A 27,055-nucleotide genomic window follows, 5' to 3' on the forward strand; every position below is an offset into this window, starting at 1 on the left:
CAGATAATTAACAATAGAGCAATTCGAAGACACCATTTGATTGTGAAACATTTATGAGCAGAAAAATAATTTTTTTACAGTTTGTACTGTAGGTTATGGCCCAAGGGTGAAATGATAAAAATGTGTTTGTGATTTAAAGATAGTTCACCTTTTGAGTGTATTGAATCAGTGGCAAACTGAGCAGCTGTGGCAGAAGCTTGTGTGTGCTCTTTAAAGTTAGTCTCTCTGTAAGCAGAATAGCTTTAATTCTGTGGAGAATGGTTATGGCCCAAGGAAGACATTCTTAAATTATGATGTGACATGGATTTTTAAAAAATCAATTGTTAACCTTGAAAGATTGGGGAGTGTGCTGACTTAGTGGGAAAGTGAGCTACATGGGCTGGGGTTTGTAACTGATAGAGTTTATTCCATCCACAAAGTGGAGAAACACAGACCGAATAATAACAATTATGTATAAATATGTGTTTGAAATGTTTGTTTGTAGAAACATGTGCTGGGTAATAATTCAGTGACAATGTACTATATGGCAATATTTTCTTCAAAAGCAAATTAACAAGGGTTCAGTATACATCAATATATTATTACATTTACAACAAATGTTTCACCTAAGGTGTGTGATATGTTTATCTTTCTAAGTGTTTGTTGTTCTCTGTTTCTGTTTAGAACTACAAATACAGTAGGTGGTTTCCTCCACTTTCATTCAGGTGCAAAAAAAAATCAATATTTAATTTGTGACATGTATCATTCTTATTATTCAAATCATCATGATAACATTTCTGGCTGTATTGTCCAGCCTTATATGTACATTTTTAGACTATACATACATATTGTGCAGACCCTGCTTTTTAATTTTAGTCACATCACGGGGAGATGTGTTCTTTATGATCTCAGTGAAAGGCTGTAGATAAAGCTAAAGTGTATCACTCGCCAGTGAATGCACTTTTATGACCTTTTGAGTTATGATGGTTGCCCTTACACTGATTAAATACAGTGATGCCGTGCTTTCTTTTTGTCAAGTGGGGGCGCAGTAAATTTCATTTATTCATTGTCTATCACCTTACCCTCCACATGAGGGTCACAGGGAGCTGGCGCCAATCCCAGCTGATAAAGGGTGAAAGGCAGGGTACACCCTGGACCAAAGGCCCACCGACAGGACAGGGCATACCAGGCAAATGCTTGGGGCCCTGAGGAAAGGCCCCATAACATGCAGCTCACCACCGTTACATCCAACCCCCCTTTATGAGTCGTGTAATGCAGCAGCACGTCTGGGGCCTCAAAAAAGCTTAATACAATTGGGCTCCCAAGAGCCTGTTGTAATGGTATATTTTGCAATGACATCCATGAAGCCCCTAAAACCTCACAAATCTGCAACTCACCACTGATACATCAAACCCTCCTTAATGTGCCTCTTCTGACAGGTGGGAGGATCAGCGAGAAAGGGTCTCACCCTGTCTCAAAACACACTGACCAACTCTAATTTCATTGTACACTGTATAAAGAAAATAAAGGTGATTCTGATTCTGATGAGCCATGTCCTAGACTGACCTGCAAGTGGCAGTAATGAGCCCCTCACTATTGAATCCAGTCAGTACAGACCCACCCAACAGCTGTTTTTTATTTGTGTGTGTGTGTGTGGTGTGTGTGCTATAGAGAATATAAAAGAATATTTGATGTTTATAAGTGTGTATAGTTTTAAGTTATTCATGTTTAAAAATAAAATGTTCATGACATTTGATAAACACTGATTACATTTTTATGAGGGCTGATGGTGATGGGTCCCGATTGTTTAGACTCAGTGTATAGTGTATATATTTCTGTAACTTAATGTCTATAATAAATAAATGAGTCCTTTATCAGCCCCACAGGGGAAATTCCTTCTCTGCATTTAACCCATCCTCTATTAGAAACCTTCCTAGGATTAGGAGCAACCGGCAGCCACTGAGCAGCACCTGGGCAGCAAAGTTGGTAGGGTACCGTGCTTAAGGGTACCCCTCTCAGGGGTCCCCTGGTGGGGACTCAAACCAGCAACCCTCTGGTTAGAAGCCAAGTTCAATTACCACTTGCCCCACTTGGCAGCCCATTTGAACTTTTTATAGTCTTATTGTTGATATTTTTCCAATATTACATTCACAGATGTGAGAATGCATGTGTTGCTGCTGTGACACTAAATTTATAATCCTGTCACGTCGTCCTTTGGACACCTGGAACACCCAATAAAGGACTATCATATCTTAACCTGGCCCCCCCTGAGTCTAGGACCGTCTCTAATCTGGACAGGTCGCCGGTCCATCAGGGCCAACACACAGAGACGAACAACCATTCATTCAAACATTCAATTGAGAGAGAATGTTTTTGGACTGGGGTGGGAACCGGAAGACCCAACGAAGAGCAAGAAAACTAATTTAGCTGCAAAGCAACAATGCTAGCTACTACGCCACCGTGTGGCGAGACAGTAACTGTCATTCAACTGTCAATTAACTTATATATGCACTTATATACGCACTATCAACAATATACGCAGATATGAATCTATATCCATGTATCTTCTACTCGCGTTTATAGACTAGAGACAGACTATAATGGGGCAGACAGAACTGCGACAACTCTGTGGACCAGTTGCTGCCCTGAGTTCATGTGGTTCCTCTGCTCTCCGGTTGGTGCTCGTCTTTCCCCGTTAGCTTTCACTCAACTTCACAAAAACCTGCTCTGCTTTTAAAGAAAGCGTCTTACCATGTTAGGAGGACGGAACTTAAAAACCAACAAAAATCCCGGCGGCGGTAAATCTTTTTTTCCTCCGTACAGCAACACTGCACAAAACGATGATGTTATTTTCCACAGTAGCTCATTCCTCTGTCGGTAACAGCCAGCATCAGCACAGAAACTGCTGCCCACTCGATAACAGTTTGTTTAGCCAAATTCACAGGAGGGTTTTTCCACTCTTTTTCCTTTCTTTCAGAGTGTGGGTATGAACCATTGAATTTGGGTGGTTCACGAGAGACCACTCCTTCTGCTTTGTCCAGCAGTGACGTCATGTCGAGGAGCGTCGAAGCTGAGGGGAAAGAGTTCCGACCCCCGAGTTAACCATGAGTGAACACGGTGTATACAGTCTGTCACCACCATGATGAAGTAAGTCTTAGGTTGGACGTTCGACATCAAACCCCAGGGATATACCGGGATTTCACTTAGGCATCATCAATAATTTATTGTTGAGGAAGGGGAGTTCTAATTGTCCAGTGCCTTGGTTCTCAAACTGTGGTACGTGTACCAACAGTTATACGCAAGCTTCCTCTGGTGGTACTTGGAGGAGAATCAGAAATACTGTTCTACTGTATATACAAAGGTATGTGATTGGAGCATGAGGAAGGTGCAGAAACTGAAGCAAATAACAAAAAAAATTAAATAAATTAAACAATAACAATTAGTGTCACCTTATCTCGTTCTCCAACCTAATCTAATTTAGCTATGAGTGAAATACTACTTGACTACTCAATATTAATTTCCTATTGGGCTAACGGGGGCTGATGCTCAGCCTCCTGAACTTCTCCAGCGGAACTCAACACACTCGTAACATTAGCTGACACACTTGTACTGTAACGGGGCACTGATTGCATCCTCACTCACTTTTGGTTGCTTTTAGGTTTTTAGAAAATAAAAAAGAGCTTTTATGTGCCACTGTTTTCCCTGGGTCGGCGTTGACCCTTACACTTTGACCTGAGTGTGCTGATGTCATCACGTTAGATAGTGGAAAGTAATAATTCTACATACTTTAAACATGTTTTAATACATTATCGGACAAAAAAATAAAAAATAAAAAAAATAATTCAATTTCTGATTAATAAAAGGAGAAAAACAACCATTAACATACTGTCCCACTCCTTGTCAGTGTACAAGGGGTGTATACTGTTACATTTATATCCGTGTACATATTGCAACGCTGTTTCTGTGTGCAATAAACAGTGTATTTTGACTGTACAGTGTGTACAAGAATGAGGAATATGTGTTAGTACTATCACAATCACAATATTTCACAGAATTTCTAAATAAAAGTGTTTTGATATGGAACAATATATAGTTCTTAATAAAAATGTATTTATGATGCAAAACAAATATATTCATTAAAAAAACATACAGAAGTAACTAAATAATTTTAAGTTTTATCAGGAACTGATAAACAGAAGGAGCATTGTGTGAACTAATTTGACAGTTGTTTGAATGTAGCAGACATTTGTTTATATTTCAAAGTTATTCACTGCAGTATTTCCAAAAAAAAACAAACAGTTATTTTAAACTTAAATGCATGTATACGTTATCACAATATAATGAAGTAACATAGGTTTTCTGTCCTTTCAACATTACTTTATTGATGATCCCTAAATGGAACTCCTTGGTTTAGGACTAGAGCCAGAAAAGCCGTCGAGTATCCAAATTAAAACTAACTTCACCCACCCACACACAACACACCTATTTCTGATACTATTAAAATAAAATAACACTGACAGCATCCGGATTAGAATAATATCAAGACGTAATGTATATAAATAGTGTACAATATTCATCACTATTTTGTATTCAAGCTATTTCAACATGCAAATTATGGACTTTCTATTACAAAGACATATTTTCAGGGAAATGTTGTATTACTGTGACTCTAATAAATTAAATCTTATTTTCTGAAAATGATATTATGTATTTCCTGAAATGTATATTATGTATCATGTCATAAATCAGAGTAAGCGTTTGTTTTGAAAACCGGATGTTGGTAACCCCGCACATCAGCCTGTTTCGTTTAAATCGGCTATTTGACACAACATCTGTTTGAATAAAATGATGGACTGCTTTAATGTCAATTTAATGTGACGGATAGCTCGATCTTACAGGTGATTAAAGATCGAGATACAATCAAACAAGCAAAGTTCCAACAGTTTTATTTACGACAGCGGAAGTACCTATTCCACGTGACTAAATCCAGGAAGTGGATTTGCAGTCAACAATAAAACGGTGAGTGTGCAGTAATCTCTGTCGCACTGTTTGTGTTTGACTTTTCTTCTAATGTTATGCGGCGTTTTTATAATGTAATAGTTGTATTTTACGAAGAGCATGCGTCCACCTCAAGCAAACATTTGCCCTTCTTTAGCAAACGCTGAACTGTTAACCGTCGTTGCTAACATAGCTATCATCCATGACACCACTAAGCATAAACCTATTTCCAGTCTATTCATTGAAAAATGTATATAATATATACATGTATATGTATATGTTGGTTAACACCGAGACTGCTGGTACCACACCGGTTATTTCTGACGATCTCTTGTTTATGAATGATCAATTCAGACTTAATTACGAACTCCTAATCCTAGTAAATAATACAACAATAGATAGCACAATAGAATACACACAAATATTCCAAATAATAAATAGTATGTAAAATTGAATGTGGATATAAAGAACTATACTTTTAAAAGGAGACATATTCTCTGTATCAACGTTTGCTGAGCTGAGACTGATAATAGCTGGAAGAGTTTTGACTGGCACAGACTCACTGTCACTACACCATCCATATGCCTGCACTCTCAGAGGATCACCATACATGCCCCCATATTAAAGCTGTCTTCTGTTTTTGTGATGATATATAGATGGCTTCTCCAGACTGGCACCTGTCCTTGAAGATGGTGGATCAGCCAAAATCCATCTTCCACTTTCCAGAGATGATGGCAGGAGACGTTCCACCCGGAGGATACAGGGTCGCTACGTTAAAACAACTTGTGGCAGCTCAACTCCCGGACTCCATCCCTGACCCTGAACTAATAGGTTCCTGTTCTTGTTGTGGCATTTCAACAAAACAGATGAGCTGCTAGTGAAGCGCATATCATTTATCTGCTCTGTCTTTTTTTTGTGTTGTGTGTCAGAGTTGATCCACTGTGGGCGGAAACTTAAAGATGATCTGACGCTCGATTCCTGTGGGATTCAACCGGGATCCACTCTTCACATCCTCAAAAAGACCTGGCCAGAGCCAGAGAGCAACTCAGGTCTGTGTGTGTGTGTGTGTTATTTGTGCATATGTTTTACTGTTAGTGAAATAGAAAATGTCAACCACAATATGTGTGTTTTTCTTCTCTAGAGCCTGTGAATAGAGCAGCTGCAGCGAGGGAGTTCAGGGTGTTTCATGCTGCTCTTCACTCTCTTAACTCCTCCTACAGAGACTCGGTGAGTAGGTGACATACTGTCCAGCACAGTCTTCTCTATCGCTCTCTCTCTCTCTTTCTCTGTGTCACTCACAAAAATGCTGACCGCAGACACATCTGTACAGTCAGATTTGTTAAAAGCATACTTTTGTTCTTGCAAACAGTCATGGTTTTTTTTTAATGCCAGGTCTAAACAGGGCCCTTTGTGTATCCTAATTAAATCCTCATTATCCAGAGTATTACACCACCCTCTGTGTTTTGAATGTACACAGTTGCATGTTGGTCATAAATGTAGAAAACAGGGCAGGTGTGGAATGTGGGTTTGATCTTGCCCTCAATCCAAACATTTTCTTGTTTTATTTGACACAGCCAATAAGATAAATAAAGGGAGTGTGAGGACTTTCTCATGCCTTACACATAATAAATGAAAAAGTGGATCCAATTATCCTTTACTGCAGAATTCAGGAATGCACCGTGTTGTTTGAATTGTATCAGGTTTTGGTCACACGTCTCTTTGACTTGACATATCAGCTGTGATTTAATGCAAACAGGACCTGAGTAGTTAAAAATTATCCATAACAGTAATAGGTTTAGGGCCACACGGTGGTGTAGTGGTTAGCACCCTGCCTTGCAGCGAGAAGACCCGGGTTCGAGCCCCGGTTGGAACAAGGGCCTTTCTGCATGGAGTTTGCATGTTCTCCCCGTGTGTGCGTTGGTTCTCTCCGGGTTCTCCGGCTTCCTCCCACAGTCCAAAAACATGCAATGTGGGGATTAGGTAAATTGGACACTCCAAATTGACCATAGGAGTGAGTGTGAGAGTGAATGGTTGTTTGTCTCTATCTGTGTTTGGCCCTGCGATGGACTGGCGAACTGTCCAGGGTGTACCCCGCCTATCGCCCGATGTAGCTGAGATTGGCACAGCACCCCCCGCGACCCTCTGGCAGAGGATAAAGCGGTAGATGATGACTGACTGACTGAGTAATAGGTTTAGTTGTGACGGGTAGATTGGATACTGTAAGTCTACAGTTTTAGAAAACGAGTTCATCTACTTCAGTTATGTGTGTATTATATGTGTTATCATGCATTCTCTCAAAGCTTACATGCTCTGGATGATGATTATCACAGAGCTGACACGTCGTTGTTTGTTGTATGCTCGTGTTTGGTGGTGTGATTTTGTCAGATGGAAACACTGGCATATTCTAATTTACAAGTCCATTTTGGGTCTGGCTTTCCATCATATCTTAAGGACTACATCTGTCAGAAAAGTACAGGAAGTTATAGTCTTCTAAGTCCTGGGACTTATTGTTATTGTCGGTACCGGCTAGGGAATCTGTTTAGAACTGATTTTGTTGATGGAGATACATTTCAGCAGCTGACAAACTAAATCCTTTAAATTATATTTCAACCACAGAACTAGTGACAGACTTCAGAATATTTAAATGATTCCTCTCATGGAACTGTTTTTATTTATTGAATAATAAAGCAGGATTGTATTTAAGTCTAGCTTAAGTCTAACAGAGATTTACTAATAATGTTTTTTTCCTGGTGGTAAAGTGGTTTCATTTGTTGTTGCTCATTTTTGTCTATCAAGTTGTCAGATCACTGGTTTATCTCCATCCACAAAATCTGTAACACAAATAACTCTCTAACATGTAGCACTAGTTTCACTTGTGGAGAACTAATATAGAATAATACAGGTCATTGTCACACTCAAACTATTCAAATGATTTGCTGTAGTATATGAAATGATGTAAAAAGTTTCTTATGGAAAAACAACTGCGTTCTGCTGCTACATTTACAAATGTCTTCCCCACACATAGGTATATAAAATGCTAACAAATAAAGAGTCCTTGGATCAGATCATCGTGGCCACCCCAGGGCTCAGGTCGGACCCAGTGGCCTTAGGTAAGAACTACTCAGTTTTGTAAACATTCTCATCTCACTGAAACACACAAGCACAGTATGTTAATCATGTACCATTCATGTTTTCAGGTGTGCTCCAAGACAAAGATCTCTTTGTGCAGTTCACGGACCCGAGCATGCTGGATGTGTGAGTACAACTCGTCTTTGTTGCTTGCTCTGATGTGAGTGCGATGTAATTCACATCTCCACCTTCGACTGTCTGTCCATTAGATTAATGAGCTCACACCCAGCGCTTGTCAATGCCATCATCCTGGTCCTGCACTCTGTGGCGGGCAGTATGCCCAGTCAGTCCAGTGCCAGCTCCTCTCGAAATGTCTCTGCCAGCTCCTACAGTGACATGCCAGGTAAGAGTAGCGATATTAATAAGTATAATTATAAGGAAGTGCTGTTACCTATATTGAAACGTCTAATTTATATGGATCACTTCACAGGAGGCTTCATGTTTGAGGGCATGTCTGACGATGAGGAGGATTTCCAGTCGGTGAGTGACTGATTCATGTTCAGGGGAGAGCCGATAATGGTCGGGGCCTTAAGGTCTTAAGGTGTGTGTGTCTTAATGCATGTGACAGGGAAGCCCAGCAGGACCCTCCAACAGAGTCGGAGCCTCAGCAGGAATGCGACCAGTGTCTCTGAGCCACAGTGGAGCGACGGGCCCTCGACCAATCACACAGAGCGAGCTGGCAACAGCGCTGGCCCTCGCTAGCACTCCCGACAGCAGCGCAGTCACTCCTACGACAACAAGCCAGGTGAGATTTATTCACTTTTTAAATAAATGCAAATATATGTATGCGGACCTATGACTATAAAAATCAACCGGTGACAGTTACCTCTGAAAAACTGTTCAGCAGGTCTCCAAGTCTTTCTGCAGTAAGAAAATAGTCCTTAGGTTTATTATTTTTTAATGGTTTCATGCTTTTTTCCGTGACGATCTATGTTCCAAAAATACCGTCTTTGCTAGAGAAAAACTACCACTAATACTAAAACAACTTTTTTCCCCCCCTTCATTCCATCTCTGTCTTGTGATTCAGACTGATCCCTCCAGTGGCGTAGGTTCAATGCCAGCAGGGACCCCAGTCAGCAACGACCTCTTCAGCCAGGCTCTGCAACAAGCCCTGCAAGCCACTAACATGTCCGCTCTGCAGGTGAGGCTACGTACCGGGCAACTCATCACCATAGTAACCCTTAGTGCCGCAGGTGCACCCATGGTAAATTGCCATGGGAATAATACACAACTCCTTATATGGACATACTTGGGGGTGTGTATTTATAGGTCACATATTCAGGCTTTTAAAAATGGCTTCTCATGTGTTGTTGAGTCAAAGTTTATGATTCATTTTATATCACATTTTTAGCAGTGATATAATGTAGCAATAATTATGCCAAAGTCACAACATTTTTCTTTTCTTTTTGTTCATATTTCAAATTTTCACAAATTCAATACGACTTTTGAGTGCTTTTTGCTCAGGTGTGTTTACATAGATGTGGCAAATCTTTCATCCGACATCTCTAGGTTGTGCTGAAAAAAAGGATATAAAACACTCTTATAGCCTCTGTATATACTGTACGTTTTAACATAGTAATGGAAAAAAGCAGCCGAAATGCTCTGTGTTCTTGAAGAAAGATGAAATAAATAAGACGTTCAATTTAAAACAGACCCGTACGTTCTGTTCTGCTATGAGTGGACGTTTCACACTGCCGCTGTAAAGCAGGGCTGACCTGGTGATCTTTAACTTATTCTTTAAATGTGTTTCTGTTTTTGCCAGGGCCGCTGGCAGTCGCAGATGCAGCAGCTGAGGGACATGGGGATCCAGGACGAGGAGCTGATGCTGAGGGCACTGCAGGCTACAGATGGTGACATCCAGGCTGCCCTCGAGCTCATATTCGCTGGAGGCCCAGGACTCTAAAGGCCTTACTCGATGGACATAAAGCTTCTGTGGAGAAGAGAGACAGAGGGAGAGAGAGTTCATAACGATGCTGCTCAGAGATGATAAATAATAACATACACTTTGTAAATGTTAAAGAACACATACGTTACCGTTTCAGCTGAGCCCTAAAGTCATGACAGATTTTTCATACTGATGTGACCAGACTTGTAATAAATTTAATATTGCTTACCTCATAAACGTTTCTTGCCGTTATTCATTGCATTTACATCATCCTCCTGCAGCTTCATGCAGTTTCCCTTTTCTTTCACTAGATGGCAGTGCAGTAGTGCGTTTCCATCCAGAGTAATCTTTCTAACACACATACCACTTTTGTGTTTGCTGTTTTCTTCCCTTCCCTAAAATTAAAGTATTATTATTGGTCTCTGTGGAATACTCTCTGATAAATGGTCGCTTTATTTTGTAATTGTGCGATTCTATTCTTCCAAGATGACAATGTCAGGAGACGGCGAGCAGCAGAAGAATGAAAGGTGCACAGAAAAGGTGATCGCTTTCTTAGCATCCCCTGAGATTTGTGCTATAAGTGCGTCACGCTCATAACCGAGTCCCTGCATGCCTCTTCCTCACCTCAGCCTTATTACAGGCAGAAATATTTGCTTTGTCTCATTGTCTCCCGTCATGGTGTTTTGGGGGAGGACATATTGCCGGCCCCCCTCTGCTACTTACCGCTCTCCATCTACAGTAATTGCCCTGCTTAGTTTTATTAGTGCATCTGTGAATGTGACAGCTCAATCAGTGGATTGCCCTTTCACGAGCACGAGCACCCAAACAGCTCTTTGTGTCCGTCCGTCTGTCCCCATTTCCATTTTATGTGCACGCACACCTGCGGGCAATTTACGCTGTCATCTGCCTTCAAGGGTATTTTAAAAATAAAACATTCCCTGAAAGAAATGGTGTCATAGCTTTGACAAAACAACTGAATAAAAGAGTCATCAAAATAAGCCAAATTCTAAACCAAGCTGGGGTTTATAGAGAATAATTTTAGCACAGATTTTTATTTTTTTTTTTCCAGTGCTTCACTGAAATCAGATGTCACAGCACACATACATCACAGTGCATCACCTCTATTTCATGTGTTTAATGCACAGCACATCATCCCACGCTTCAGGATACGCTGAACAGTTAACTGTGGAGAATCACCATGAGAAGTTGTCATGGAGACACTCAATGGCATATGGTATAGAAAAGATGTTATTGCACACCATATGTGCAACTGGGAACATATTTCAAAGCAGTGTCACCTATGTGTATTGACTTGTGCATATAAACGGATACACTTGCTACTCTCCTACAACGTGAAAAACATATTCATAGCCTTTGAATTATTTGAAAAACAAACCATTTCTGACATCCAACGTGAAAAGAGGCAGCAGTCAGTCACACTACTTTTTGTTTTCACGGTCACTTTAGTGACTAAAGTGACCAGGGGTGTCAAACGTGCGGTCCGGGGGCCAGAATCGGCCCGCCAGAGGGTCCAATCCGGCCCTCAGGATGAATTTGTTCAAATTTCACATTACGATTACAATCTAAACGTAATGTCAAATACACTATTTCTAACTACCAGATACCTGTGACTAAATGTTTGTGCCTTTATAGATCCAGTGTGATGTGTAAATGGTAAATTTCGGCATGATATTGTTGAAATTGCACTTATATCTCTCAAGAAAATTCATGTTTTGTAAGAATATCCTACATTAAATGTAAAACAAAGGAGAAGAATTCAGAGTTCTTGTTGTTCATAGGTTATTATGCTATTATTTTACTGGTCCTGCCCACATGAGATCAAATTGTGCAGTATGTGGCCCCTGAACAAAAATTAGTTTGACACCCCCTGCTTTAGTCCCTCTTCACTGAGTCGATAGTCACGCAGAAACTTTTATTTACTTCTTCAGAACTAGCCACAGTGAAGAGGCAGTGGACGAATCCACAGCTTTGAAACGGGCATAAATCCGCCCAATTACTCGCCCCCAGTGATTCCGATAACGAGCGAGATTCTGCACCATGTCCTTACGCCGCGTTAAGCGAATAGAAATCATCTGTGCCAAATCTTTTGAAATGGTGAACAATACTAACACGACTCTCTCGGGGGATGAAATCCTCCCACGTGCCAGAGGGGGAGACAAGGTTGGTATGATGTGCTTCACCTGCTTTTGTCTCCGTGAAAAGGGGCACTTAACGTGTTATTAACATACGGTCTGTTACCTGAGATTGTTTTGTGCCCACTTGTGACTGAGCAGAATATGAAATGAGCCTCTGACACAAGGCCATTATATCCCTCGGTGGCCCTCATTCACTGCTTTCAAGCCACATTTTCTCTTCTTCCCCCTTCCATGCCTCGTCGTCGTCTCTCTTTGCCCACAGAAGCGACTTTGATGCATTTCCTCCCAGGTGCTTTAACCCTTGATGGAGCTTCTCAAAAGGAGGACATATCTGCTGCAGAACAGAAGAGGCAGAGAGATCTTGCCGGAAAAAAAACACAGAGGAAACTTAAAATGGAGACATCAGACCTCGTTTGAAGTCGTGAATTTGATTTGAGTCGAGTTGGATGAGAGAAAATCAACCACAAAATCTAAGCTGACATGTGGAGTCAGTGCTCCTTTTTAAATAAAGTTGAACAGATTCTCTTTTTTTCTTTACTTTAAATGTATTTTGTGCAGCCATTTTGAAGAAAATGGGTCAAAAAACACGTTTTAAGTTACTCATGACTATAACAACGTGTTTAAATGTTACCTGTGCTCTTTAGGGAAAAAGATCAGAAATCAATTAAACGAATTACAAGAATTCCCAACTCATTAGGTTGGGAATGATTTACAACGATATTCTCAAAAGACAAGGTAGTTACGAATTAGTATTTCGTGGGAACTAATTAGTATTTCAAGCGAACATTTCATTTTATTTTTTTCCCTATGTCATGTCTGGGGCTCCGTAGTATAGTATTGCATCATAAAAACCTACATAAAATGAGGGTTTGTTGATATTTGTTATAGTATATATAAAAAAAACAGACAATCAGTTGGACTTGAGGCTGTTGAATTGAAGATATCGAGCAAATATCGAGAATTTAATTGAATTTTTAAGTGCCAAGTGTGCAGAGAACCCCTTGAGGAAACTAAGTGATTATTTTACAGAGCCATAAAACAAAGTGTTGCCAGTAAAAATCGACAGGACTGTGTCGTCGCTTGTTGGGTAAAGAAACGCCCTCAGTTCTTCACTCGAGGCGAAGACTTCCTTCAACTATCAAGGATCACGGTTAGGATTTGCACTTCATTAAATACAGATCATAGAACACCGAGAACACGGCGCACGCACTTTTTGATACCAAAAAGAGAAGTGCTGCAGGTGCTGCTGGGAGCAAGGAAACAAACGGACAAGCAGGATTCACGCAGACGTGTCACCGACATCAGAGTCAAATAAAATATATAAACACAACTGAGCTACAAAGTGAGTCAATAGAGCGTAAGTGCTGGAGAACTGGCTTCATAATAGCTCCAGCATTCTGTCCTTGGCTCAAACAGTGGTTACCCTTCACAGTTTATCAAAGGGCTTCACCATGGTAACTGGTGAAGATGGAGACACAGAGAGGAGCTTTTTTTTTTTCTCCCAATACATAATTACGTGTCTGATTTTTTTATATCGTGGTGCGTCCGCGTCAAACAAGAGGAAAGATATGACTCATAAACCCAATTTGTCTTTATTTTTGAACCTTGTTGCCTCTATGTCCCCATACAATACATTCAGTATATACATTTGGCCATGAGGGACTGTACAGAGATATGTTATAGTAGTGCATACATACGTGGCACGGAAATGTACACAGAGGAAACGCACACATGCCACTTGACCACTTTTCAGCAAAGTGAAACGAGAGACACACACGGGGCAAGTCAATGGCTGATGGCTACTTACACCAGTGCACAGGCACACGCTCACACACCCACACACACACACAGACACACAAACACTGTTTCATGCATGCACAAAAGTGTGTGCTTTAAGACACTTCTAAAGGGAGGAGAGGGGCTCTTTCACATTCTCAATATAGAAATATATGAATGTGAAGATTGCGTCCGCCGATTGCAGCAAATCCCTCCTCGTGTTCCTGGTTCTCCCTTACTTCCCTCCCCTCTCCGTCTCCCCCAGTTTTCCCTTTCTCTTTCTCTTTCAACACTAAGGCCTCTCTCTCTCTCTCTCTCTCTAGGCAGCGTGGCCATTTTACACAGGCTCTTTCTACCGATTGTAGAGAAATATTCATGAGCAGCAGTAACTGAATACGGAGCCTCTACGCTTTCATCTCTTAAACAGGGAACATTTATAACATAAAGGATACATCACGCGTATAGTTTATTTTCAATTTGCATTTTCTCTTTCTTTCTTAGGATATCATCTTATATAGGTCCACTGCATCAACATACTGTTCCCTACTATAGCTGTAGAGGTTTCCTCATCACACACACACACACACACTCTCCCATGACACACTAGTTATGTGACGAGAGCACTTTCTGCACGTCCGACTTTCTACAAACTTCTTTTACTAATCAGGTCATTCTGCCGATTCCATTTCCTCTCCGTGGACATTTTTTGTACCATCACATGTCAGCGTTTGTTGGAGGCACACGATTCCCTTCAGTGACTGTAGTTTATATTTGCATAGCAACACAGTGTGTAGATATAGTCAAAGCCATAATTTGTAGTCATGCTCGCTAAACTCAGCTTCAAGCTCCCGGTGTCAGTCGTTCTTTTTCTTTTTTTTTTTAGTTTGGATGCAGCTTTCAAAAAAAATTTAATTTTTCCATTGGATTTGCTCATAAAAACCATAAACCAAGAGAATTCTGCAACTCGTGTGAAAAGATTCAGGGGACAGTTTGCGTCTCGCAGTGACATCTCGCTGTGATTTACTGTCAATATTATAGGATGTGGGCTGAAATATTAAGATACAATAAACTGCAGAGAGCAGGCCACAAGACAGACATGCCATTCCTGTGAGTTGCAAAATTCAAATGTGGTTAATGAGTGAATGCGACAACGCAAAAAAAACAAACAAAAAATAACAACCCGACAAAAAACAGTGACTCAAAAGGGCTGAACTCTGATTTCTTTAGCAACAACTGTCACCAGTTTGTACCAGCAGGGTTTAAAAACATACTGACAAGACCGAACGTCTGTGCACAACTGCATATATATATATAAATCTTACTCATGCACCCTTGGACACCTGCATTCTCGCTCACATTCGCACACACACACGCATGCACCTCTGGTGGTAAAGGGTAGATGACAGAGAGAGATGATAGAGACAGGTTAAAAGGTCGGCGTTCAAGCAGGCTGCATCGTGATTGGTCAGAGGAGAAGAAGTGTGCTCGACAGTCCCGCCGGTCGGGAGACTCCCGTGTCGTTCCGGAGCCGGGGCCACCGAGGAAAACGTGCACTTAGAACTTTGAAGCGACAAAAGAAATGCAAAGCACCACAGTAAAAGAGGCCAGAGCAGACTTTTAAAAACATGATCACACCGGCACAGGACGATGCGGGCGAAGGAGGGGGAGGGGGGGTGGTTGGTTGTGCCCGACGGGCCGTCACGGAGGACTAACACGACAGTAACTATTACCCCAGCATTAATTACAGTTACACAGAACAATCGATAAAAGCGGAATTAGAAAATCAGCTGATCTTGCCGACTGATTTGACCCATGCATTATAAGGCATTAACCAAACATTTGTTACTGACATCACAGAGTATCATATTACTGACTATACATACAATTGCGGATTTGAAAAATCTGGTTTCTTTTTTTTTTTTTATGAAAAATGTTGAAATAATTGTATTTAAAATAAAAAAAATATTCCTAAAACCAATGATGTCATTGTTAAAAAAAAAAGAAGGAATTGGGAATGTTGAAGCGAGGACAGATCGATGTCTGCAATCCCATTGTACCTATTGATCTGCAGATGGGCGAATGAAATTGATTTTCTGAGGTAGACAATGCAGGCATATTTCATTCTCCCAATGCAAAGCCATACTGAGCAGGGGGGGAGCGCGGGCAATTTGGTCCATTTGGACAGGCTCGGGTCTCGTGTCTCAGCCAATTGTACTGTGTCGGACGGGGCGACCCATCCATCATGCTCCTCTGCCCGTCTCACCACTATGGTACTTACACCGTCACTGATGTGATACACCCACTCAGTGATGGATAGCAGACAGCACGCACTACGACAAGATAGAGAGATCAGTCGGCACGGCTCACAGGCCTGTTGTTTCTGTGCAGCTGGGGAAATACCACTCATACAAGGCCGGCTTATTCAATATCCTGGCCACTGTACGGCGCCCATGTGGACAATATCCCTTAATACGTCTCATAAAAGTCACTTTCCTTTACTCCGCTCTTACAATCTTCAAGTCCCCTTACAAACAATTACAATAACAGCAGAGCCTAAGCAAACGAGACCATCAGACACACTTGCTCACACACGACTGTCGTAGGAAAAGGGGGGGTACAGCGCGCTCCGCTGCTGAAGGTCCTGCACATCTGCGTGACAAGTGTTTCAACGGTGTACCTTTTCTTTGTCTTTGACTGTTAAGTGCCAGAAATCAGCTCGAGGGTGAAATGACGTTCATCAGTCCGTGACTCGATAAAGCGGGTGACTGTTATAAATAAAAACATAAAAATAAAATACAGTACAATAAAATAATAAAGAGACTTCTGCAAAACACTGAGTCTGTAAGTGTGACGTAGTATGCAGGAGGCCTTCGAAACAGGATTCTGGATTCTGTCGGCCAGTGAGGTGAGTCAGGATCAGCAGTTTGGGACGCCCGCCGCTCTTCTTCCCCATGAGCCTACGGGGCTCGGCCCAGAGGGACGGAGAAGAGCAGAGGAGCCACCGGGGTGGTCCAGTGAGTGCTGCGTGGGGGGGGGGGAGGGGGTGGGTGGATGGCGTCTGATGCCTGCAGGTGGCCCGTAGCACTATAGTGTCCTAATGGCTACAGGATAGAGCAGGGACATATGTTCGGCACCCTTGATAGGCAGCTTGCGGCTGGAGTAGAAATGGATGATCTCGGGGACGCTGTCAAAGGGGCAGCTGTTCTGGCCCAGGATGTACTTGTTCTCCTTTGTCCGCGACAGCTTCATGTGCATGAAGCCCTGGCTGCTCCTGGAGACACGGGAAAGACAAGAGGACATGTTGTTAGTCGTTAGGCTGTTGACTTCTCCAGCTGACGTGTTGTTTTCGGCTTATAGCCCAGTCTGGCGCTACCAGAAAGTAGCAGCCCGGCCCTGGCCATAGGGGGTGGAGCTTGATCCCGGCCCAGTCCGACTATTTCAGACATTAAAATAGGTTAATTAGGGTGTTTCTTTTCTTTTAGTGGTTAGCACTCTTGGAGTGGACAATATAAATTGACCATAGGTGTGAATGTGACAGTGAATGGTTGTTTGTCTCTATATGTGGCCCTGTGATGGACTGGCTAACTGTCCAGGGTGTACCCTGCCTATCGCCCTATGTCAGCTGAGATGGGAGGCGGCCCTCGTGGAGGAAAAAGCAGTAGAAGATGGATTAAGTGAATTTAGAGGTTGTTCACTTGATTATGTAGTTTTTTGACTGGACACTTGGTACTAATGAGCTTAAACTTACTCCCCGCTTGTTCTCTCTTATCTTCAGCTCGTCATCTCCACTGATTATTTATGTTGTCCATGTTTGTGATGTGACAGGGGAGGGGGGATAATGTGATCTGTGAGTCTCCGTGACAGTTAGGTGAGTGACGTGGAGTGGGTAGGGTGAGCGCAGAGTGGATTGCTGCGTTCAAGTGTCGCCGCTTGAATTGGTGTAAAGTTTAAAGTTAAACACAAACACATCTTTCAAATTGGGAGATAAAATGATGTCGTAATCGGCCCGTAGGCCCGGCCCTCAGGCCGCCGGGGCCCTCAGGCCGTCGGGGCCCTTCTGGCTCGGGCTGCAGCGCAAGGCTCTAAGAAAAAAGTATAATGGATGGATTTGGAGATGGATGGGAATGGGATGTCATTGATTTTGCTTTCATGAGCCTGATGCTGGTGCAAGAGAAGGTTTTCAGATTTCACCAGATAAATAAACACTTTGACCTGCTTATGGAGATTATTTATTTATTCACTTTTTGTACATAGAAGGAAAAAAAGCATGTAAGAATGGATCTGACTTTAATATAAAGAAAACACATCACCGCTCCTCGACAAGCCCATTCCTCGTTTACTCCCACAGTAGTTGCTCCCGGGAGTACGTGACAATATTCTGAAAGGTGGATTACGTCTGATAACTTTGGAGCTGCCTGGGGGAGGAGAGTAAGAGGCAGACTGCTTAAGGTTCTGGGTTTCACATCCCAGAGCACAAGGGCATTGCTAATGAACCCTCAGGATAAATCACTTAAGCTACAGCAATGAATGCACAGCAAATTAAAAGCTCTCCGTGTTGCTAGGAGCCTCTGATCGATACATTTTACATCTCGCCAGTGATCTTTAAAAAAAAAACTGCTCTGCTTCAGCGACGGGCTGATACGAAACTAATGATCCCTATATCCTGCTTTTAAATTCACCCTTTTGTTATTAATATGTCATTAGCATAACAGCCAAATACAATGCAAATGCTGAAAACGCATTAGCATAATAGCCTTTTCAATCAGCGGGATTTAACTGCTGTAGGCACAGACACTGCTCAATCACTTGCTGCAAATGCCTTTAATCAGCTCTCAAATATTAATTAATATCATAGTTCATGCATGGAGTTTGCATGTTCTCCCCGTGTGTGTGCGTGGGTTTTCTCCGGGTTCTCCGGTTTCCTCCCACAGTCCAAAAACATGCAATATGGGGATTAGGTAAATCGGACACTCTAAATTGACCATAGGTGTGAGAGTGAATGGTTGTTTGTCTCTCTATGTGGTCCTGTGATGGACCTGGCAATCTGTCCAGTGTGTACCCCCCCCCCCCGCCTATCGCTCTATGTCCGCGACCCTCATGTAAAATGGACGGATGTGTCGTAGAATATTCGGACATGTCCCGAGAATGACACTATCAAGTTTCTGTGACAAGCAGCCAAAAACACCTGACATCAGGCGAGCGTGAGAGCTGTGAACGGCGCGGCGTTATCCGAGAGATAGCACTCACAAGGTCAGCGTGCACACAGGATGAATGTACACGAGGTGTTCAGTGAAACAGGTGTTGTTTCTTTCTATCGAGGATGCAGGGAAAAGCAGGGAAAAACAAGAAAACAAGAATATCGCTGGTGTACAACTTCGTTTCCCCCTCTATAATTTCTCATACTCACATTATGTGGACGTGTATGTAAATAATTGTGGATGTGTCCATTATCTGTGATGAACGGGAGAGCGAACTGGGCCTTTGGCACCTTAAAACATGAGGCATGTTCATTCTTACTTATCTCGTAATTGCATGTGTACGGCCTGCGGATGTGTTCTGTGCCTGATGCGCGGAGAGAGAACCCAGCACAGAGATAACCGTGAAGTGTGGGGTATAAAAAAAAAAAAAAAGAGAAGAGAAAAGCGCGCTGGGTTCAATTTGGGGGCATCTGTCATGAGAACACGGTTAAACCAATAATGGTTATATATGAGACTACGCTTCTTCTTCTCTTTTTTTTTTACCTCAGTGAATTGTGTAACCCTATGTTGCCAAATAATAGAGAATATTAGAAAGGTTTCATTGAGGTTGAAGGACACAACAATCAGCATTCTCTATTACTGTGCCTTTGGTCTCAATATCTGAGCCTGTCCTTAATAAAATAATCATGATTTGCTGCAACTCTAACATTCTGCAAGTGCTGCCTGGAGAGCTTATTTAAAAAAAATACATTCTCTTCCCTGCTAAGTGCATTTGGTGAATCTTCATTCTGAGCACTGAGAGACAGGTATCAGGTTACCACAAAGCCACACTTAGAATGGCAAACACATCAATAGCATCATTTTTAGATTCCCAACTGGCTTTCCAGTCAGTGTTTGGGGGCAGCTTATCATGTTTCAGCGCCGCAGACACAGGAGTCGGGACGACAGAGCGATACAGCAAAGCTGCTGATAAAACCAATATAGGGCTATTTTTGAGAAGACAGGTCTTTTGTGGTGTTATCACATCAGCCCCCCCCCCATGTTTGTGTGCTTCTATTGTCTAATCAGGATTAATCTCATCGGGGAGGTCTGCTGTCCTGTTCATGGTGGAGTATGACTTTGATTTGAACCTAACAGGACCTAAAGGCAGGAGCTTATCTCGGCCGTCTACATATTGTATTGCTCCATGAATGATGCTCTCAGTGTTATGAATCTGTGGCACCAGTTTAAAAAAAATAAAAAAAAATAAAGAAAGAAAGAAAAGGAAACTGAGACAAACTCATCTGCCAAAGGATAATGACTCTTGGCAGAAGCGATGACCTTTTTAAGCATTACTGGGCATCAGATATCCTGCGCGCTCCCACTATTTCATATAAACACTAATTGAATTAGTCTGCCCGGGACAATCGCAACCGTTCTGGAAGATGCGACTGAAAAATAATAATATTAATAATATTGTTAGCGTAATGCAGTCCAGCTCATATGTTGAAGACAGAAAAGCTGTCATCTTCATAGGTTCAGTCTGGATGAAACGAGAGCAGTGAAACAAAACACTGATTTTACTCTTGGCTTGGATTTTATAGAGTAGCTTAGATTTATGCTCCACAGAGTAATTAAAGTAGTTTGTGTCACAAACGGGAGACCAAATCTTCCGTGTACAAACCCAATAAATGAGTTTTTGAAGGAGGAATACAATTTGAGATGCTTAGTCCTTTTGATTGCTTGTTTAACTGGCTCGCCTGAGATCTAGCATCAATGAGATTTTCCTCTCCTCCTCTCCTCTCTCCTCAGCTCAGCCAGTGGAAAAACACAGGATGAGACTTGTGAGGTCTGGTTTGGTAGATTTCAAACACCTAAAAGATTCCTCTCCACAGGACGACAAAAACAAGAGAGTTAAGGAGACAGTGGTGGGTAACAGGTGAGGGACACAGAGGCAGAAAGAAGGTGGTAGGGAGGCCACAGCAGACCAGGAAAATGCTTTCCGTCAGGCCTGAGTACTCTCGAGACTCGGGGTCTTTCGCAGCACTGTCTGTCTTTATTAATAATGCAGTACACATACGTGCCACCTGACGACCTTATACATTTTTCAGCAACCTCAGACATGGAAGATATTCACCTTGGGGCCCCCGCTCATTTTCAGTGCGGAGCTCAAACATCACCTCGGGCTGCAGTGATGCGACACCTGTCATTCCCACCGATCGGCCCACTGATTGTTTCCTGACCTTGATCTGACTGACGGCAGAGGCGTGAGATATGAGGTGTCTGGAGATGCCTCGTAAGCATGCAGAGAGAGGGGGGAGCAGAAAGTTTTGGGAAACCGTTTTTTTTTATGCCAATGATATCCCCACTCGTAAGGTTACAAAATAAACACGTGCAGCAATGGAGCACATGAAAATATCGCCGTGATCTAACAATTACTCCTTCTAGGCTGCTTTCTTTGCATCATTTAGCAGCCCAAAAATATCTCCATATATTGTACGGCGAGCCCTGTATTGGAATATGTATTGTATAGCAAGATTGTTGTCAATACAAGACAATATAACCCTACTGGTTAGAAGTCCAGGTCGTCCCTTTTTATGTAAGATGATACATCACGTTCTTGTTTGCAGTCACAGCCAGTAGCTGATTGGATAGAAGTCAGAGGATTCAGTGAGGCAGAAGCAGAAGCAGTCACACAAACACAAGCACATGATCACTCACTGAGACCAGCAGTTAGTCGGGGGCAGTCAGCTACAGTAGCATGAAGAGAACTGGAGCAGTGAGAAGCAGTTTGCGTCCCCTGCCAAGATATACAAGCCTGCAGCTACATTAGCTCTGTTGTAACAGTGGAGCTAATCCATGTCTCTCAGCATATTATCATTTTATCTCACATGAAGGTCGTCGCCGAGCTGGGGAGATTTTCTAAATGTCATACGGCGGAGCCTGTCCAAGTAACAGTGAAAAGAGCATTCGTCAACAAAGACACTGGGTTTTAATAACAAACACATAGGTGTAGAATCGCATAGAGTCAGATACTGTGTTAAGTTCCAGACACTGTGGCTTTGGCAGCCTGCTCCTGTCAGCTGACAGAGGTGACAATCAGCAAATCAAACCTGCACGTCACGCGTTTGTCAAAAAGGATGGGATGTGACCGCCCTGTGAGCCTTCAAGCTAACCTCTACCAGATGTCACAGCGGACTAAACCAATCAGCGGCTGCTTTGAACTCCTTGCTCGGCGTCGTGGAGATCGGGAGTTTAGAGTGAAGGCCACCGTTTACTGAGATGAGTGCACATCAGAAAATCAAGGATCTGACAATGTCAGAGGGGGAGGACGAGGAGAGGTGGAGGACCACGGACAGATAGGAAGTTGGTGGAAGACGAGGGGGGGGGGGTCTGAGAGGTCAAAGTTATTACTATGTGAACAAAAACACAGAGTCAGCAGATAATTGGGGCACATGTTCACAAGGACCTCTACAAGCCAAACATTAGATTGTGTAATCCGCCGGTCAGCTTTGACACTTTGAAACAAATGCACAAAGGTGCCGTGTGCACTACTTTGTGCTCCGTATTGTACCATAATTTGAGATCTTAATCACTTAATCACTGTTGTGCACTTAATATTACCTGAAAATTCAAGGTATTAGCCTAAGTTTTGTTTTGTTTAAATGTCTTTGAGAGGACATGTTGATTCTTTTTTTTCTTGACTGTCAGCGTACAGAGAACTTTACGTTCCCCCACTGTGATGACGTCATCAAACGACTCGTCGACTCGACTTTAGTGACAGATAAGTCGATCTGGAAAAAATGAGAAGTCATTAATGCCCTACTCAGTAGTAATGGCTGTCCTTACTTGAGGGAGAGGGAGTAGTCGTTCTTGCTGGTCTCGCTGTTCCTCACCAGGTAGCTGGCCTCCTTACACAGCCGGAGCAGAGATTCTGCGTCTGTTCGGCTGATCGCTCCGTGGTACCAGCTGCAGTGAACCATGGGAGAATGAGAGAGAGAGAGAGTAGGAGGAACAAGCACAAAATAGAACAGAGTAATTCAAACAAGTGGACAAACTCACTCAAGAACATAAAATGGAAAGAAATGGTTGGACCTGACTCACAATTGGCTTTCCAGGGGCATGGTGGGGTCAATGCGCTCCCCTAGAGAGGAGCTGCAGTGGTCCAGCGATGTCATTTTAGTGTTGACCAAACAGCTGCTGGAGTGTCGCTGCAGCGGGCGAGTTTTCCCATCCTTGGTTGGAGACATTCTAGACTTCTCCACACCATCAAACTGAACTGTAATATAAGAAAATACGTCAGTTGAAAGATTATTCTCACTGGAAATGATCGATGTTTCCCAAAAAAAAGCATCCACTACCGTGACAACACAACATTGGTAACACAACAAAAGTCAAGGAGTTTAGTCAAAGGTCACTTGGAAATGCTAGTGTGCTTAAGAGGAAGGAGATATTTGTATAGGTGACAGAGTAAACAGCTGGTGAATGTTTCCACTGAAACCGAACAACGCACGAACGCAGCGCCGGTCACCGCACACACACAATGTGGGAGGCAAAAAGAAATCGATTCTTCACTGTGTCAACATTCCAGTGACAGCAAATACACACACACACACATGCAAACGTCCTCCAAATCATTCAAACAATCAAATGTGTGTATAAATTCAGGTGTATGCAACACACACACACACACACACACCTGAAACTAAAGTTCTTATGCCATATGTGGACATATTCATGTAAACACACACACACAACTCCCACACACAAGTGCAGCAAGTTAAACATTAACATGGCTTTTATAAACTCTCACAGTTTACTGTGGACACGACAAGCTCTCTTGGCAACTCAGAGGGATGTGTTTGTTGGTATGCAGGGGGCGGCGGTGACCTCTGCCCGTGACGTGACTGACATCAAGGTCATGAGGCAAATTCACAGCCAGTCAGCACACAGAGGAAACAAGGCCTGTGAGCCTATTTATTTACAACAGCAAACATGAAAACGAGAGAGGAGATAATATTCATGAGGACGGGTGAAAGTGGCAGATGGTAACGGGAAGGCTGGACAATGGAGGTTTATATACAGTATTTTTCTACCACCCGACACAGGGCTACCTTTTTATTCTCTCATTCATCCATCACTGTGATTTATGTCACAGCACCATCAGTTTTGGTAAGACCCTTTTTTTTTTGATCCACTGAAATGCTACTAAAACAAAAAAAGGGAGGCCCTACTTCCTACACTGACTGTTTTGCATTGCGTCGACAATACACCTTTGCATCACTGGTCTCGTGCTGAGGTCTCTGGCTGTAACATGGCAGCAACTGCAGACAGACGGGCACTGTGGGTCTTCATGACACGTCAGTGGAGAAGGCCCCGCAACTGTCTAGACTCTGTGTTTTCAGTAAGAGGGGTTACATGACGCCGTGCAGTGTGTGAGCAGCTTGCCAAGAGCTCCTGTATCACACTGAGTGGAGGAGTCTGATATTATCAATCAATTAAGGTGAAAAGAGACAACATCATGTCAACACATTTGACTCTTGTGGCGACATGGGAAAACACACACAAACACTCTTTGATGCCGTAAATGGAATTGATGCACATGAAATGCAGTTCAGTTCTAACAATCTGAAGTATTTTGCTGTTTTTTTACACTACGAAATTTAATAAGTTCCAAAAAAGCTGGCCCAAGTTCCCGACTTTTGGTAAATGTAAAATGAATTGCCTCACAGTACATCTGAGCTGGGTTTAGAAAATCAGTTTATATAGAACTTTCTTCCTTCTTTCCTTCCACAATAATCACTTCCAAATTCATCAGATTGATTTTGTGACTTTTCTGGAAGGAGCCGAGTCCCTGGAAGACAGACCTTCAATAACAAAACTAACTTTCATATGTTTATACCATGAGATTTTTTACTAAATTAAAGGATCAGTCTTTCAGAGTCAGATAAGTGCTGTTTCCCCTCCAGCCACCAGGGGCTCCCCTTCACCTCCACACTCAACTGCAGGGTGAACTCTCCGGCCTCACGTTCACTGATGCATTTCCCTAAATATGAACTCATGGAGTGATTGTTCTCAAATGACCGCCGCTATCACCGTCATCGTGGCTTCTGCACTACCGTTCATTATCGGGCTGTAGCCGAGCCTTTAAAAACTACAGCCAAATGGTTCTGTTGCATTACAGCCGGGTAAACTGTGACTCTGACCTCAGACTGAGGGAAGATGATGAACTTGAGCTTCACTACGTTAAAGGGCCCGATGCGTGGTAACATGAAGCTACTGTGAGTCCGCATGAAACACAAAGTCATCACTTCTTTAAATAAACTTTCGCAGGTCGGTCATTTTGAACCATGTACTGACTTGTCTGGGAATACAGTGCCAATAACATGAGCATACAGTATGTGTGTACGGGTGAGAGATAGTGTTTCCATGGAAACTGACCAGGGGGACATGCACGTTTGCTCCGCTCATCCCTGTCAGCATTGACAGATCACAACATGAAGATGCAGCAAATTGCTCTCTCTCTCCTGCCTTCACTTCCAATTTCTCTTTCTGTTTGCATACGAATGTCTGGCCCGCTCTCTGTCCTCCACACCTCGTCTTCTGATCTTTGCGTCTCACACTCGACTCAACTCATTGCCTCTCCGGCTCTTTCCCTGTGTGTGTGTACACATCAAAAACTGAAAAAAAGAGATAGAGAAAAGGAAAAAGAGAAAAGGACAGACAGAGCAGTGACATGCCGGATCTGTCACGTCCACAGTCTGTGCTGGTCCTAATGCAGCGCTGTCATGTCATGTGATCACTTGTGCTTATTCCTGCAACAAAATTGTTCAACTTTACTTGCTTACATTCAAAAACCTGCCAAATGCATTACTTCACACTTTGCACATAATGTTCCTTTCATTCACCAGAACTCTAAAGGTATCTGTTTCTGTGGCATAAGGATAATCACTGTTATCTTGGTTTCACCACACATTCCATATCTGCAGCCCACGAAAGCATCTGCCAGACCGCAGCTCTTCACACATCATCCCTTCTAATTCCTCCGTCTCCCTGAATTCAACACAATCGCTTCTTTATTTGACTTTGATTAAACCCTCTTTCCCCTTCCTCCATGTAAACAGGGTTGAGGTGCAATTCTCTGCAGGCCTAACCCTGTCAACCTTTCCTGTCAGAGCTGAGACTTCAGAGGCAGAGTGCAGAGTTCAAAAAAGGGAGAGTATTACCTTGAAGAGAGTCTGCCAACGGAACAAAAGTCTATAATTCCATTTGCTCGGGTTCAAATGGCATCATGTCAGCGGCTGAATATCGTAAAGATGACGTTTTAAGGCTGAACATCAAAAGGGATTGAACCCAAACTCGTTCCCCCGAGAAACATGGCCGAAAGGAGTGTGGCACACACATCCAAGCATCTGTGTGTAGGTCACCTGAGTTGCTGCTTGTAAGGTGCAGCAAAAGAGGAATCTGTGTATTAGATTGAGCTGTCAGTCAGATGGTGACTTATGGCTGTAAGACCTGCCCCCTTCACACACACACACACACACACAGCTTACTTTATAGACAGTGCTATAAATTAAAAAAGCAGCGCGTCAGAAATGGAGCTGATCGGCTGCGAGGGATGATAAACACAGAGGTCAAAATGACATTCCCAAGATTACACGGCGACCAGAGCGACGTGACATGCAACACTGTAACACAGCGGGACTCGAGACAACAAAAACACTCAAATGAAAAAAAGAAGCAGAGAATAGATTAGTCGACTTTCCAAGGGTGTCACTCTCCTTACGCCCCCCCCCCCCCCCCCCCCCGACGGCCTCGTTCTTCACTGCAGTGCCGCGACACACAAACACAGCAGTGACACACTCTCCGTTCTCTGAACACGGCGACTTCTCCCTCTCCTCCCCCTCTGCACACACTCCTGCACAAATTCCTCTAATTAAGCAGGGTAATTAATT

At 42.8% G+C, this 27,055-nt stretch overlaps 3 protein-coding genes across 6 annotated transcripts in view; 1 reads left to right on the forward strand and 2 right to left on the reverse strand.

The window, feature by feature from the left end:
- Positions 1-3,045, reverse strand: part of cd276 (CD276 molecule) — a 66,209-nt gene extending 63,164 nt beyond the window's left edge. The window contains exon 1 of one of the 2 annotated variants that reach the window (XM_058630112.1): positions 2,731-3,045. The gene's annotated coding sequence lies outside the window, so the exon portion shown is untranslated. The remainder of the gene's footprint in view (positions 1-2,730) is intronic. The other variant, XM_058630113.1, reaches the window with a different exon arrangement.
- Positions 3,046-4,892: 1,847 nt separating this feature from the next.
- Positions 4,893-10,228, forward strand: ubl7b (ubiquitin-like 7b (bone marrow stromal cell-derived)). Its single transcript, XM_058628933.1, has 11 exons — positions 4,893-4,998; positions 5,634-5,808; positions 5,907-6,026; positions 6,119-6,204; positions 8,003-8,087; positions 8,175-8,232; positions 8,316-8,449; positions 8,537-8,586; positions 8,675-8,851; positions 9,134-9,247; positions 9,869-10,228. The coding sequence occupies exons 2-11, from the start codon at positions 5,634-5,636 to the stop codon at positions 10,007-10,009; spliced, it is 1,140 nt and encodes a 379-aa protein (XP_058484916.1). The 5' UTR covers positions 4,893-4,998; the 3' UTR covers positions 10,010-10,228.
- A 3,488-nt stretch (positions 10,229-13,716) lies between these two features.
- The window catches only part of zgc:158464 (uncharacterized protein LOC791139 homolog), a 92,171-nt gene continuing 78,832 nt past the window's right edge, over positions 13,717-27,055 (reverse strand). For all 3 annotated transcript variants that reach the window (XM_058628930.1, XM_058628931.1, XM_058628932.1), the window contains 3 exons: positions 23,205-23,379; positions 22,950-23,069; positions 13,717-17,194 (listed from right to left, as the gene is read on the reverse strand). In XM_058628930.1, the coding sequence (XP_058484913.1) occupies positions 17,008-17,194; positions 22,950-23,069; positions 23,205-23,379 (482 nt within the window). In that variant the 3' untranslated portion in view covers positions 13,717-17,007. The remainder of the gene's footprint in view (positions 17,195-22,949; positions 23,070-23,204; positions 23,380-27,055) is intronic.

Source organism: Solea solea, chromosome 5 (genome assembly GCF_958295425.1).
Source record: "Solea solea chromosome 5, fSolSol10.1, whole genome shotgun sequence".
NCBI lineage: Eukaryota > Metazoa > Chordata > Actinopteri > Pleuronectiformes > Soleidae > Solea > Solea solea.

What these genes read in the sequence shown, in the direction of transcription:
- ubl7b (XM_058628933.1), top strand. Translation starts at nt 5,634, where the DNA reads ATGGCTTCTCCAGACTGGCACCTGTCCTTGAAGATGGTGGATCAGCCA. An exon ending in GACCCGAGCATGCTGGATGT is followed by an intron (nt 8,233 to 8,315) that starts GTGAGTACAACT and finishes TCTGTCCATTAG; the next exon opens with ATTAATGAGCTCACACCCAG. An exon ending in CTAACATGTCCGCTCTGCAG is followed by an intron (nt 9,248 to 9,868) that starts GTGAGGCTACGT and finishes TGTTTTTGCCAG; the next exon opens with GGCCGCTGGCAGTCGCAGAT.